Source organism: Aethalodelphis obliquidens, unplaced genomic scaffold (assembly GCF_003676395.1).
Source record: "Aethalodelphis obliquidens isolate GAN/ISIS:26980383/991018 unplaced genomic scaffold, ASM367639v1 scaffold38, whole genome shotgun sequence".
Classification (NCBI taxonomy): Eukaryota; Metazoa; Chordata; class Mammalia; order Artiodactyla; family Delphinidae; genus Aethalodelphis; species Aethalodelphis obliquidens.
This window is the reverse complement of record NW_020837982.1, coordinates 11,087,998-11,101,936: the sequence shown is the minus strand read 5'-3', so window position 1 is coordinate 11,101,936 and position 13,939 is coordinate 11,087,998. Positions and strand designations below refer to the sequence as shown.

At 55.7% G+C, this 13,939-nt stretch overlaps 1 protein-coding gene across 3 annotated transcripts; it reads right to left on the bottom strand.

Moving 5' to 3' along the window:
• On the bottom strand, positions 1-10,440 carry LOC113633041 (arachidonate 15-lipoxygenase B-like). 3 transcript variants are annotated; one of them, XM_027130973.1, is made up of 14 exons: positions 9,725-10,438; positions 9,422-9,665; positions 9,081-9,162; positions 5,759-5,881; positions 5,359-5,462; positions 3,897-4,069; positions 3,513-3,659; positions 3,209-3,412; positions 2,089-2,175; positions 1,542-1,711; positions 1,232-1,353; positions 1,034-1,134; positions 786-956; positions 1-375 (listed from the first exon to the last, which is right to left on the bottom strand). In XM_027130973.1, the coding sequence occupies exons 1-14, from the start codon at positions 9,869-9,871 to the stop codon at positions 196-198; spliced, it is 2,055 nt and encodes a 684-aa protein (XP_026986774.1). In that variant the 5' UTR covers positions 9,872-10,438; the 3' UTR covers positions 1-195. The 3 variants fall into 3 exon arrangements, with proteins under 3 accessions (XP_026986774.1, XP_026986775.1, XP_026986776.1); XM_027130974.1 differs by having other exon boundaries at positions 9,422-9,644; positions 9,725-10,122; XM_027130975.1 differs by lacking the exon at positions 3,513-3,659 and having other exon boundaries at positions 9,725-10,440.
• Between the last annotated feature and the right edge of the window lie 3,499 nt (positions 10,441-13,939).

The following is a 13,939-nucleotide window of genomic DNA, read 5'->3' as shown; positions in this document are numbered from 1 at the left end:
TGCCGTCCAATGAGCTTTTATTCTCTGGGGTTTTTTTTTGTTTCTGTTTTGCGGTGTATTGGGGATGAGTTACACCAGACCCAGCAGGGGCATATGGGGGCCTGGTTTTCTGGGGAGTCCTTTTCTCTGGGTGGCAGGTAGCCTAGAGCTATGGGGTCAAAGGGATGTCATGTGGGGCCCTTTTCCCCAGGGGATTTAGATGGAGACGCTGTTCTCAATGATGGGAGGGTCCAGGTAGGTGTAGGGGAGCTCCAGGTCCTGGTTTCTCTCCTGGATGTCTCGCGAGATCTGAGCCAGGCGGCTCTGGAAGGCCGCGATGCTCCAGCACGGGGCCGCCTCCGTGAAGTGTTCGTCCGGGTAGGTGCCCAGGGACCGCTGGGAACCAAACACAAGGCTGGGTGGAGGGGCTGCTTTGCAGCCGGGACCCGCCTTAGCCATCCACCCTGGGGGACCTGAAGCAGCCTACAACTGAGCCTCACCCGTGCCCCCTCCCCCTGAACAGTGATGATTACTGCAGGCAGCTCTCGGGGATGAAAGCTCACGTGAGAGTTTTAAAGGGGGCGGCCTCACTGGAACATATCACACGTTGCCCTTGCAGCTAAGGGTGACTCTGCATCATCTCATTTGGCCATTTGACCCCTTGTGAGATGTCCAATGCCCTCGTGTCCTCCTGGGAAGACTCACCGGGGTCTCATGGCACAGTGGGGTGTGGGTCAGGGAGAGTAAACAGTGTCGCCTCCCTTACCCCAGGGCTGGCCTGGTCTGGCTCCCAGCCCCACACTCACTCTGTCTCCAGGCTCCTTGCTCAGTGCCCAGAGGGCAACGATGACATCACATGTGGCATTGACTGGTGGGAGGGTGGCTATGAACCTCTCCGGGCTTGCCTGGCCTTTAGAGGTGGGCGGTGGCAGCTGCATGGTAGGTGGCAGGTTGGGCATCCAGGCACTGAAGTCAAACTGAAGGCCTAGAGGGCAGAGTGAGGCTAGGAGCCCGGCCCCCTCCGTCCCGCCACCCTGGCATTGACCCTTCTCACCTGCCCTGTACCGACAGCGGAATGCTTGGCCGAGCAGGTGAATATCACCATAGTGACATACTGTATCAGGGCTTCCCGTGTCCCCAGGGAGGAGGGTACGCCTGCAGGGAGAGCTGGGCTGGGAACGGGGCTACCAGGGTCCTGAGGACAATGCCGCAGTGGCCTGAGGGTAGAACCTAAGAACCGAGGTCCCCCTACCTGAGCTCTCCCGGCCTAGGAAGCCCTCGGAGAAGATCTCCCACACCCAGGCCTGGAGTTCACTGTCATCGCGGACAGACTCATCGCTCAGGTAGTAGATGCCGATCATTTCGGAGACAAAGCTGCAAGGTGCACGGGGTTCCATCCCAGCTGTGAACCCCGACCCTCTCTGAGGAGTGCCCCCGCCTGGTCCCAGTGCTATGAATGTCCGGCCCTCCTCCTGGTGGACGCCTCCCTGGGCCTTCCTTCTCCTTCCCAGTCTTCCTTCCTGTCCCCCAAGGCCCCAGCTCTCTGGGGCTGGCCCCCTCACCATTCCACTGCACCCCAGATCTGCATCCCATCATCCCGGTAGTAGTAGCCTGGGATGTCTTCAACTCCTCGGGCCCGGATATCCTCAGGCAGACACAGGACGGAATAGTTCAGCTGTTCCATGTACCTCTGTATCAGCTCAGAGAAACCTTCAATGCCAAGGCCTGTGGACTGGGAAACGGGACTCCTGGGTACCACAGCCCTTGCCCCAGAAGCAGGAGGTAATAGTGGTTGGGGAGACAGGGCCACTCCCACCCCAAGACACCAGATTCTTTTTTTTTTTTTTTTTTTTGCGGTACGCGGGCCTCTCACTGTTGTGGCCTCTCCCGTTGCGGAGCACAGGCTCCGGACGTGCAGGCTCAGCGGCCATGGCTCATGGGCCCAGCCGCTCTGCGGCATGTGGAATCTTCCCAGACCGGGACACGAACCCGCGTTCCCTGCATCGGCAGGCGGACTCTCAACCACTGCGCCACCAGGGAAGCCCAAGACCCCAGATTCTTTACACTGCAGGAATATCCCATCCCCACCCTCCCTAAAGCAGTCCTTACCCTGTCCACCACCTTCCCAGGGGCAATGAGTAGCTCACGGGCCAGCGTGTTGATGTGCAGGGTGTACCGTGTGTGTGGGATCAGCAGCTGTAAGGGCCAGAGAAGGCAGAGCTAGGCGAAGCCTGGGTCTCTGTGGCCCCAGACCCGCCCCCCCATAGAGGAACCCAGGCTTGTCAATCACACATGGAGAGAGATGACAGGGACAAGGGGGCAGCCTGGGATAGGGATCAGGGCTCCAGGCCCAGTGATGGGGGCTAAGGTCCACCAGCATCCTGTTCTGTGACCTTGAGCATGTGTTTTCCTCTCTCTGGGCATCAGATCACTGGGCAAATGAGAGGGCTGATCTGGACAGCACTATGAATCCCTCCAGCTCTGGCCTCCTGTGATTTCCTAACCCCAGGCAGGCAAAGCACCGTGATAACCAGGGCCTGCGGGCCTGGCAATGTGAAATGGTCCCCTAGAGACCACGTCTGAGTGCCAGGCCCTGGGAGCTGTAGATTGTCAGAAAGAATCAGCCTGGATTGAAGAGGACAGAGTAGGGCCTGCATCAGGACCCAGGAGACTGTCTAAGGAAGAATCAGAAAATGTGAGTAGCTGTGGACCCCTCATCTTCACAGAGGAGATGCTCCAGGTCCCTGGAGGAAATGAATCTGGGCCATCTGAAGGCTTAGCAGAGCCCACCTTAGAGACACGGGTCTCCCTCCCAGGGCTCCCCACCCTGCAGCTATCTGCAGAAAACCTGTTGGTCAAAGCCATGTTCACACTTTGGCATCTCTCAGCCCCAGGTCTCTCCTTTCCTAGGAGCTGGGCTTCTGTGATCGCTGTTGTCTTGAGCTCCCCTAAGAAGAGAATCTCTCTGGGGCATAGCCTGCTGTCACATGCGGTCCTCTCCCTCGCGCCTGTCCTCATCACCTCACCCTAGCTCAGGGCCTGCTGGAAAGCAGCCTCTCAGGGGAATTGTGCAGGGAGATGCTGCTGAGGCAGAATGGGGGCTCAGCATCTCAGCCTGAAAGGACAGGGCCACGTGGGGACAGGCGGCATAGGACCCCGAAGGGCAGGCCCAGGTGCAGCGACCTGCAGGCTTGGGGCACAGTCTGGGTCGTCTTGCTGGGCCACTGACCTTGAAGAGTGGGTGGCAGTGAGGCAGCTGGCGCAGCGTAGCCAGGGTGAAGACCTCGGTCACCAGGTGTACCTGTAACAGGTGTGTGAGGGCCTCGTGGATGGAGAACTCAGCATTGCGCACCCACGTCTTGGCCAGCAGCCAGTCCCACTTGTCGTCGCTGGGCAGAAAGATGGGGCTGTCGGGCCCAGGGGTCTGGCTGAGCTATAGGAGAGGCCAGTGGGGAGAGGCAGCCTTGAGTGTCTGCCAACCATTTAGTCAGACCTCTCCCTGCCCCTGCCCTGTCGCCTGCCCGGCTGCTGACCTGGATGGCGAGGGGCAGCAGGGGCCCACACCCTGGGCGCTGGTATAGCAGGGTCATTGGGGCCGCGGAGAACTGAGGCCTCCTATTAATGACATTGGTGCGGATGCCAGAGAGGATGCCGTAATCCACCAGGAACAAGGACCCTTTCTGCGGGAGAGAGAAGGGGAGCCAGGGCTGCCATCTGGCTTTCTAAAGGCAGAAGGTGGGGAGTAGGGGGGTGGGGAGAGGATTCAGGGCCAGGATACTGTGCATGGGAGAGGGTGTTCCTGGCACGTAGCACACAGTAGGTCCTTAACAAATGTGAGTGTTATTCCTCTCCAGTAGGGGATGGGCCCAAAGCACTGAGATGGGGGTGTGCAGAGCCAGGACTCCTGTGCCCCTCACCTCCAGCTCAGCCTGCAGACTCGTCCCGGGGCCCAACACTGGGGCCACCATGGCATCAGTGACAGGGAAGTTCTTTGGGAGGTGGCGACAGCGGCGGATCAGGACCGGGTTGAGGCCATTCAGGAACTGGTAGGCGAAGAAGGCATCCTCCTGCCAGTGCTCAAACACATACTCTGCAGGGGGGCAGGGGAGATGGGACCAGTCACCCCAGCGCCCAGGGGTCTCCCCCTGAGCGCCATTGTGGCGTTTCTCCTGCGTCCATCCTGTGCTCCCCTCTCTTCTCATGCAGTACTTCCCAGGGTGACCTCCTCTGACCCCTTGGCTTCAGTTCACCAAACAGCAAACCTTAGTCCCCAGCCCACCAGTCCCACCATCTACCTGCCATCTCCAACCCCATGACTCAAACACAGTATATCGGAGGCTGAACATGGGCTCCTGCTCTAGCCCAGTCCCCAGCCCATTGCCTGGCATCCCGGGAATGGCACCTTCATCCACTGGATTGCAGGTGGCAGAGCCCGGAGTCCTCTCGGCAGCTCCCCCCATCCTCCGCCCATCGAGTCCCACCGATTCTCCATCCTCAGTAGCTCTTGCTCCACACGTCCACTCCATCTCTGCTGTCATTGCCTCGCTGAGGATTCCATCCTCTGCTGACCACAGCCAGAGCCTCATAACTGGTCCTCCTGCTTGCACTCCTGTCCCCTAACAGCCCCCTCCCCACGGCACATCTGGCCACAGTACTCCCCAGCTGGCAGCTGGTTGAAGGTCCCACTGCCCTTAGGAAAGGCCCGAGCTCCTGCCACGGCCTCCACAGTCCTGCACGGCCCAGGGCCCATGCACGTCTCCTGCTTCGCCTCCTGTCTTCCTTCCCTGGCTCAATCCCCTTTGGCCACAGCAGCATCTTTCCCCTCAAAGGTCTCCACTCCTTCCATCTTCAGGGCCTTCACATGCACCGGACCGCCCCCCCTGAACCTGAAGCACCCTCTGCGCTCACACACCGTGCCTGGCGCTGTTGACACCTCCCCACTTTGAGGTCTCAGCATAAAAGTCACCTCCGTAGAGAGTTCCCTAGCTGGACTAGGCCAGGTCCCCCTTTTACACACTCTCACTGGAGCTGATGCACAGGTTTCATAAGCGAAACTCATTATTTGCCTTTGAGCCTAATGTCTACTTGTCTGCTCAACTGGGAGCCCTGTGGGGGCAAGGACTGTGTCCACAGTCCCTAAGCGAGTGTCTCATGTGTAGTAGCCCAACAAGTGTCTGATGGATACAAGGCGTTAGAAGGTCAGAGGTGCCCCCACGACACGTCCTTTTCTGTGTCTGAGGAGAAAGTAAGGTCTCGTGGGAGTCAGGGGCCTGCCCAGGGTCACACAGTGAACTGGCGCTTGGTTTTCTGAGATTCCTGACAGCCAGGAGAGCTGATACCCCAGGGAAGAGGTCTGGAGCCCCGGCTGGAGCCCCTCACCCACGGCTGGGGTCTTCCAGAAGTTGAACACACTTCTCATCTCCTCCAGGCTCTTCCAGAGCCCCTTGCGGTCCAGCAGCCCTTTGAGTTTCAGATGTGCCAACCTGCCAGAAGATGTGAAAAGTGGGGAGAGGGAGGCAAGAGGCCCTGGGAGACCCGCCCGCGTTGGCTAAGCTTATCCATCTTGGGGTCCTGAACCAGCCTCCGGGGGGGACCGTGGTAGTCACTGCCCCTGAGGTCATCCTCACCTTGTTGGAACAGGTGGTGAGCAGAGGCCGTGCCCTGGGCTGGGCTGTGTGACCCACATCCCTGATGGTGGGGGAGCTGAGTGGGGGAGGGCAGAAGGCAGGGGTACCCGTACCCCTGGGGCCCAGGGGCAGGAGAGGGTGGGCATCCTCACATCGAGCTGCCTCGCAGGTAGAAGGTGATGTTCTTTGCCAGAGAGTATTTGATGTTGAGGTCCAGGTTTTTTATGGTCTCCTCGTTGAGGCAGCGAGGCCAGCCTGGGATGTAGGTCTTCCAGCTGGAGGGAGGACCAGGGAGGCAGTTAGCAAGAAGCCTCAGGGAAACCACTGACTAGGGAGAGGGAGTGGCAGACCCCTTGGAGGCCCTGGTCACGGCCAGCCCCCTTCCACAAGCAGGGGTCTTCCTGGGCTCTGCCCTTCCCCTCCACCCTCAAGGCCGCAGGGAGAGCTGCCATGTTCCCACAGCCATGTTCTCCCCTGGTCAGTTGATTGGTCCAGGGTTGGGCACCTGGCCAGAGCAAGGCCAATCAGAATCCTTCCCAGGGAATTGGAGATTGGGGCTGGACCAGAGGTCATCTCTCTCTGGATATCTGGGTTATAGCACATAAACACCAGGACTGGGAGACTTCCCTGGTGGTGAAGTGGTGAAGAGTCCGTGCTTCCAATGCACGGGGCCCAGGTTCGGTCCCTGGTCAGGGAACTAGACCCCATGTGCGTGCCGCAGCTAAGAGTTTGCCTGCCGCAACTAAGAAGACTGCCTGCCGCAACTAAGACCGGGCACAACCAAATAAATAAATAAATTTTTAAAAATAATTAAAAATAAAGGAGTTGCTATTAAAAAAAAAAGGCCATTTTCCACTGTGTGGACTGGGAACCAAAGAAAGCTGTTCTGCAGGGAGAGAGGAAAGTGAAGCCAGAGAGAGAAGCATCTAGGGGGCTCCAGAGACAGGAGGAGAGTCACCCTGGCTTCTGGCCCGTAAGATCTGGCTACGCTTCCAGCCCTCACTTCTGTGACCTGTTGACGCATTCCCATTTTTTCTGTCTGCTAGCTGGAGTCTGTTATCGTTCTTGCAACCACAAAACTCCTGACTAACACAGATGCATCACAGAGCGGAGGCTGTCCTGAAGGTGGGAACACAGGAAGGCGTCAGTTGCCTTTGGCAGGCATCCCGTGGAGAGACACTTCAGCCTCCAAAGCTTGGGGGAGCCCAGAAATGTACTCTGGCCCGGCCTAAAGAGATCTAGCCTCTTTAAATCCCTTTATCCAGCAAGCAACACAGCCTGAAGACCTTTAGGTGAAATGGTAAAATCATGTCCCTGCAAAGCTGAGGACCCCCAGCCAGTCATCCTCTCATTCCCTCCCTCATTCATTCTTTGGTTCATTCCGTCATTGCCTTTGGGTTTGAACAGGCAACTTCAGAGCACAATTTGCAGTTAAAGTACACTGCCACCAGGTGGTGGCCAAACCCTGCTTCTCCAACTTTAATGCACAAAAACTTAGTTCCCCCAGGGATCTTGGTAAAATGCAGATTCTCATCAAGTAGGTTTGGGGTGGCCCAAGACCCTGTATTTCTAACAAGCTCCCAGGTGATGCCGACCCTGTGGACGTGAGACCTCACTCTGAGTACTGAGGGCGTAGCCACTTGGATCAGAGGTAACTGAGGGGCATTACGAACCTCGGTACACACGTGTGCAGGGCTTTGCGGCTGACAAGCTACATTCTCAACCATCTTCTCATTTGTTTTTCCTAATAACACAAATCAGCCTGGTATTCTTAGCTCCTTTTGCAGAAGAAATTAAGGATCAAAAAGGTTAACTAATTTGCTTAAGATTTCACAGCTCCTTTCGGCAGGGCCTAGGCTGGCCTTGCGTCTCCTGACTCCTGTGTCCTTGTTTTGCCAAGAAAGGAAGAAAGGCCACTCCACAGACACAGCTCCCGCCATCTGTTCCCTCACCTGGGGCTGATGCTGGCGGATTAGGCGCCATGGTTTTCTCTGGGATGTAATTCACAACGCACGTGGAATCACCAGGAGCCAAGTAAGCCTGCAGCTGCTGTGCCCCCAGAGACCTAAAGCGCAAGCCTGCAGCCCGCTCTTCAGACAGCAGCCCAGTTGGCCAGACCATGACCTTTCGAACATTTGCTCGCGCGTGTGGTCCCTGGCTTTCTGCCTTAGAAGTCCTCGCCAGCGACCCAGAAAGACTCCAGCAAGAGTGAGGCATTTAAAAGCAGTGGGTTTCAGGCCTTCCCTGGTGGCGCGGTGGTTGAGAGTCCGTCCCCTGCCGATGCAGGGGACGCGGGTTCGTGCCCCGGTCCGGGAGGATCCCACATGCCGTGGAGCGGCTGGGCCCGTGAGCCATGGCCGCTGAGCCTGCGCGTCCGGAGCCTGTGCTCCGCAACGGGAGAGGCCACAACAGTGAGAGGCCCGTGTACCGCAAAAAAAAAAAAAAAAAAAAGCAGTGGGTTTCAAACTTCAGTGGGCATGAGTCATCTGGAAGGCTTGTTAAAACAATATTGCTAGCGGAACTTCCCTGGTGGGGCAGTGGTTAAGACTCCCCGCTCCTAATGCAGGTGGCTTAGGTTTGATCTCCGGTCAGGCGCAGCCCCCCAAAAAAAACAACCAAAAAACAAAAAAAAAACCCAATATTGTTAGCAGCAAGGATTTACTGTTATCGCTACAGGGAATTATATATCCAGCGTCAACTACAATTTGGCCCTTGCCATCCTCCTATACAAGGACAAGGACTAAATCATGTGTTGCTGCAGTTGCTGACTTTCAACTCCCAAAGGAGTTCAGGGTGGGGAGCAGAAATGAGGCATTCTGTGCTCTGGGCAAAACGGGCAGAACAGGTTTTCAGATAGATATGATTTTATGAACCCAATTCTCGTATCTCCTCATATCCAGAAAAGCACTAAAATCCTTCATGGTGACGACTGCTCTTCATGACTATTAGAAACCTTCTGCAAAACAAAATATGTGCTCAACTGCAAGAGCTCTCCCTTCACCAAAATCACATAGGTACTGACTTTCCCCACTACCTCTGTGGAGCAGTTTCTCAGAGCTCTCTGAAATGCCGTCTCCTGGGCTGTAGTCCTCATTTTGCCCCAAATAAAACTTAACCCACAACTGTCATGCTGCACATTTTTATTAAGCTGACGCCAGTATCTTGTAATAACATATAGTGGAATATAATCTGCAAATAAACAACCCAGGGCACGCTGCTGTACACCTGAAATGGACACAACGTTGTAAATCAACTAGACTTCAGTCAAAAACACCAACACTGCTGCCCCTCACCCTCAATATCTGATTCAGTAGCTATGAGGTGGGTCTGAGAAACTGTATTTCTAATGAGTTCCTGGAGATGCTGTGATTGGAAAGGACAGAGGACCAGGCAGGGACTTCAGGCCGCGTCAACACCAGCGGAACGAGGCTGACCCTCGGCAACCCGCCTCCCCCCCAGTAACCCCCTCCTCACCTGTACGTCTCCCGCCTGGCCTGCAGCTCCTCCTGGCGCTGCTGCTGGAGGGTGGGGTGGCGGTCCTCCCAGGAAATCTTCGCTGTGGGAGCAGCGGAGCCGGTGGGGAGGACAGAGAAAGCCCCCTGACCTCCGGCCCCAGCTGCTCTCCCCTCCACTCCAGCCACCCCTTATCAGATCCCCTGCCCCCATAAGTAGTTTCTCCCACACCAGACTGCCACCCCACCCTCTTCCCCCAAACTCCCTGTCCCTCCCCCTCGGCCACACCGGCTCACCTCTCCACTCCCCTCGCCTTTCCCCCCAATACACCAGCCCCTTCCTCCCTCCTGTGTCCCCCTCACCTGTCCCTTCCCGCAGTACCAGGCTCCCCTGGTCCTCCAGCCACTGGTAGCAGGGGAAGCGGAGGGGGGCGCCCCGGGGCGGCGTGAGCTGGATCCAGCGGCAGAACCAGGCGTCCGAGGCCAGGGGCCAGAAAGGACGGAGCAGCGTGGGGGGAGTCTTGTGTACGCGCAGCAGCAGCACCCGGCCCACGTCCTGGGGGCACGTCACCTTGAAGTCCTCCTCCTGGGGGGCAAGTTTAGTATCCTAGAGCACCGCCTCTCCTGCTCCCTCCGCCGCCGCCCCCACCCCCACCCCACACTCACAGCGCCGGCGCTGAACTCTTTGCCGAAATGGTCCAGGGGCAGTGGCAGGGTCTCTCCTTCGGTCCCCACGATGATGACAGACATTTTGTCCCACGTGCCAGCCCCGAAGGCCTCCCCAGTGGATACCCTCACACTGAACTCAGCCATGGTGACAGCTGGAGTCTGGCTCTCTGCTGCTCATCCGACGTAACTGCACAGCCCAGAGGCTCACCCCCAGGGACAGGCACGGCCCCACCCTGGCCAGGCCTTGTGGAGGTAACTCAGTTCCCACGGGGCCCATTACCACCCCCAAAAGCAAGAGCTGGCTCCGGGCAGAGAGGGCGTGGCTGAGAGGCAGGAAGGGAGGGATGCAGATGGGGGTTGGGGTGCTCTGAGACGTGAGGGACTGGGCGTCCTGAGGTTTGGGAAACAGAACATTTCAGTGATGGGTGGGGCCGGAGGGAGTTGGGATCCAGTGGAGTTCATGGGTTCGTTTGTCCCCCTCTTAGTTTCTTTGCCTCCTTAGCCTTTAAAAGCCTAGGCAGGACCAACTCCCCACTTTCTACAAGTCTTCTTGGCCTGCCTTCATTATTTTATTTGATTCATGAATAATTTTGAGAACCTGCTCTGTGCCAGGTATTATGTTGGGTGCTGTGAGTATGGCCCCAGGCAAGGCCCAGTCTTTGCCCTTTTGCAGGTTAAAACTCAAGCGTGGAGGGCTTCCCTGGTGGCGCAGTTGTTGAGAGTCCGCCTGCCGATGCAGGGGACACAGGTTCGTGCCCCGGACTGGGAAGATCCCACATGCCGCAGAGCAGCTGGGCCCGTGAGCCATGGCCGCTGAGCCTGCGCGTCTGGAGCCTGTGCTCCACGACGGGAGAGGCCACAGCAGTGAGAGGCCCGCGTACTGCAAAAAAAAAAAAGATATCAGGGTGGCTGTATCCATCGTAGCCACGTTGGTGATGATGATGAGCTGTGAGGGCTGTGGGGATTTTTCGGAAGTATGTGGGGAGGTCTTTTCTGGGCAATAGAAAAGCCCAAACAATAAACATCCCCTAAATAATTCAAGGAAAGCTTCTCATAGGTGGTGAGTTTTAAACTAGTGATGAAAAACTGATACAATTTTAATAGGCAGAGATGAACAAACAGGATAATCTAAACTCAAACCAGCCCGATAAAATATGGGAACATATTGGTTTATGTAACTGGAAAATTCAGGAGTAATGGCTTCAGGCCTGGATGGATCCAGGTGCCCAGAACATGTGTCAGGAATTGTGCTTCCTCAATGTTTCATTTCTGCTTTCTTCTGTGTTGAACTGTGTTAGCTCATTCTCAGGCAGACTTTTCCCAAGTGGTAGCAGAAATGATAACCAGCAGCTCTGGGCTTCTATCCTTCCAGCTTAGCAACCCTAGCACAAAGACGATGTCACCCGCTTACTGCAGATGTTCTGGGGCTGACCCTCACTGAACTGGCCTTGGTCACAGACTCTGAAGCTGGGGCTGGAATTAGTCCCATACAAACTATATGGATTGAGGGTGGAGATGGGTGGATCCCCAAAGGAATTTTAGATGTGGGAAGAAATAGGCAAAAAAAAAAAAAAAAAAAAAATGTGTTTATTCTACCTTTTCTGGGAGAAGTCCCTCTCAGAAACCTTCTGTCAGCGGATCGCTGACCTGAGTTTTTCAAAACTCTCAACCAAGGTTTAGAGGTCTTCTGAAATGGAGAGCTTGTTCTGGTTATCCATTGCTGCATGATAAACTACACTAAAACTCTCTCTCTCTTTTTAAAAAATGTATTTGTTTATTTACTTTTGGCTGCGTTGTGTCTTCGTTGCTGCGCGCGGGCTTCCTCTAGTTGCGGTGAGTGGGGGTTACTCTTCGTTGAGGTGCGCCGGCTTCCCATTGCGGTGGCTTCTCTTGTTGCGGAGCATGGGCTCTAGGCGCATGGGCTTCAGTGGTTGTGGCTTGCAGGCTCAGTAGTTGTGGCGCACGGGCTTAGTTGCTCCACGGCCTGTGGGATCTTCCCGGACCAGGGCTCAAACCCGTGTCCCCTGCACTGGCTGGCAGATTCTTGACCACTGCGCCACCAGGGTAGCCTCGTCTTTATTGAATTTGTTACAGCATTGCTTCCGTTTTATGTTTCGGTTTTTTGGCCAAGGCATGTGGGATCTTAGCTCCCCGACCAGGGATCGAACCCGCATCCCCTGCATTAGAAGGCGAAGTCTTAACCACTGGACCGCCAGGGAAGTCCCAGCTGCTGCTTTCTGCCTTCGGTGATGAAGAAGGCTGGGGAAGCTACTCCCCAACCCCCAGGGGACTACACCCAGGATGGATCCAAATGTTGTGGGGACCCTCAGCTCATCCAACCTTTTTTTGTTTGTTTGTTTGTTTTTGGCCGGGCTGCGTGGCTCGCGGGATCTTAGTTCCCCGACCAGGGATCGAACCTGGGCCCCCGGCAGTGAAAGCACAGAGTCCTAACCACTGGACCACCAGGGAATTCCCAAGCTTATCCAACTTTGAAGGCCCTCTTTAAGAAAAAGAATAGACAATTGGGTAGCGAGGCTTGGAAGGAACTTGTGCGGGTGAGAGATTGTGAAGTTTCACCTTCATCAGCTTTGCAGTGAAATCGCCTCTGCACAGGTAGAGAGGACGGCATCTCCAGCCAGCACCAGCAGCTGCTGAGCCAAAGTGAGACCAGGGGAATTTTCCTGATCCGGCAACCAGTTAAGCTGCCGCTGTATTCCTCCTTTGAAGAATGAGGGGGTGGGGGTCCCAGGATCAAATGATGCCCCTATGTCCCTCCTCTCCTGATGGAGAAGCCAGAGTTGGCGGAGGAGGGAAGGAGCAGGCCTGCTCCTTCCCTCCTCCCCCACTACACCACCCCCCCTCCCCATCAGGGCCCTGACCGGCGTGGTGAGGAACAGACTTTCAGAGCAGATTAGGAAATGGGAGTTTTCAACTGGACTGGACTTTGGAAGGTACTGGTTGGAGAAATGTAAAATGGGTTCATGTTCATATCCCACCAAGTCAAAAGTCTTTAAGAATCTGATTACACAGACATTGGCTTGGAGTTTAAGTCGTGCTCTTGCAGAAAAGAATCAAGGGGTCACAAAGCAGGGCTGCCTGTGAGAGAAACATCTCCAGAGCATCGCTGAGAGGCACCCCAAGGCCCAGAGCCTGAACTCCTGGGTGTGCTTCCTGATCCCAAGATTTGCTGCAACTGCGGTGATCGACAAGGCTTTTCACCACTGGGAGCCTCAGTTTCCATGTGTGTCAAATGGGTTGTGTGAGGATTAGGGGTCGTATATGGGGACGTGCTTTTTAGGTGATGGGATCGATGTTCCCTGTGACAGAATGGGTAAGTACCAGTGTGGCATGCCCTTCTCTGGGTCCAGGACCAGAGACCCAGACGCAGGGGTGGGTGGTAAAGTGCAATGTCCCTGGTGGAGGTGACAAAATGGCTTTAGTTTGGATGCACGAGTCTCTAGACTGTGACAAACAAGCTCCTCTCTGTGGGAACCTGGGTTTTCCAGACATCGCAGTTGTCCTTCTCCCCAATTTCTCTGCTCCCTTCCCCCTCTGGGAGCAGGGCAAGCCGCCTGTCCCACCCTAATCTCCTTGTCAAAGTCTAGTCACTAACTCACGAGGATGTTGACAAGCGAGATGCGCTGATCTTAGAGACATCACTTCACTCTCCTTTGCATCGTCTCCTCTGGGGCAGGACCTGAAAGATTCCTCCACCTTCTAAATGCTGAGTCAGCACGAGAGTCCCGACAAGGCTACCAGGCTGTGCGCCTTTCCTCTCACAAGGTCCTAACCTCTGCGTGGGTTAGGTTCCCCCGTAAATGGAATTTCAGGAACAGTCATACTGCAGGGAAGGGCCCGGCCTGACTCTCGGTGGAGTTGAGGCTTAGAGAGAGACATCATCTCTTGTCATTCATCCTTCACTCCCTCCTCCCTCCAAATTCAGTGTTTATCTCCTTTTCTTTCCTCTTAAACCGGTCCAACCCCCACTGCTTCCCACAATCCTTTTGAGACACTTTTGACTGCAAAGAACAGAATACCTGATTCAATCTGGCTTAAGCAAAGAAAACAACTTGCTATCCCATCGTACTGGACTAGCAGGAACTGGTTAAGCCTAGTGAAGGGTAGAGGCTCAAACAAGTGGCAGCAGGACTTAGTCACTGCCCATCTGTCGGTTCTGCTCCTTCTTTGTGGTGGCAAAACCACTCAGAGTCA

Coding starts and splice junctions, on each gene's coding strand:
- LOC113633041 (XM_027130973.1), bottom strand. CDS start 9,871: ATGGCTGAGTTCAGTGTGAGGGTATCCACTGGGGAGGCCTTCGGGGCT. Junction 5,882..9,080: donor GCCAGGCGGGAGACGTACAG/GTGAGGAGGGGG, acceptor TCCTCCCTCCAG/CTGGAAGACCTACATCCCAG. Junction 957..1,033: donor CCGCTGTCGGTACAGGGCAG/GTGAGAAGGGTC, acceptor CTAGGCCTTCAG/TTTGACTTCAGTGCCTGGAT.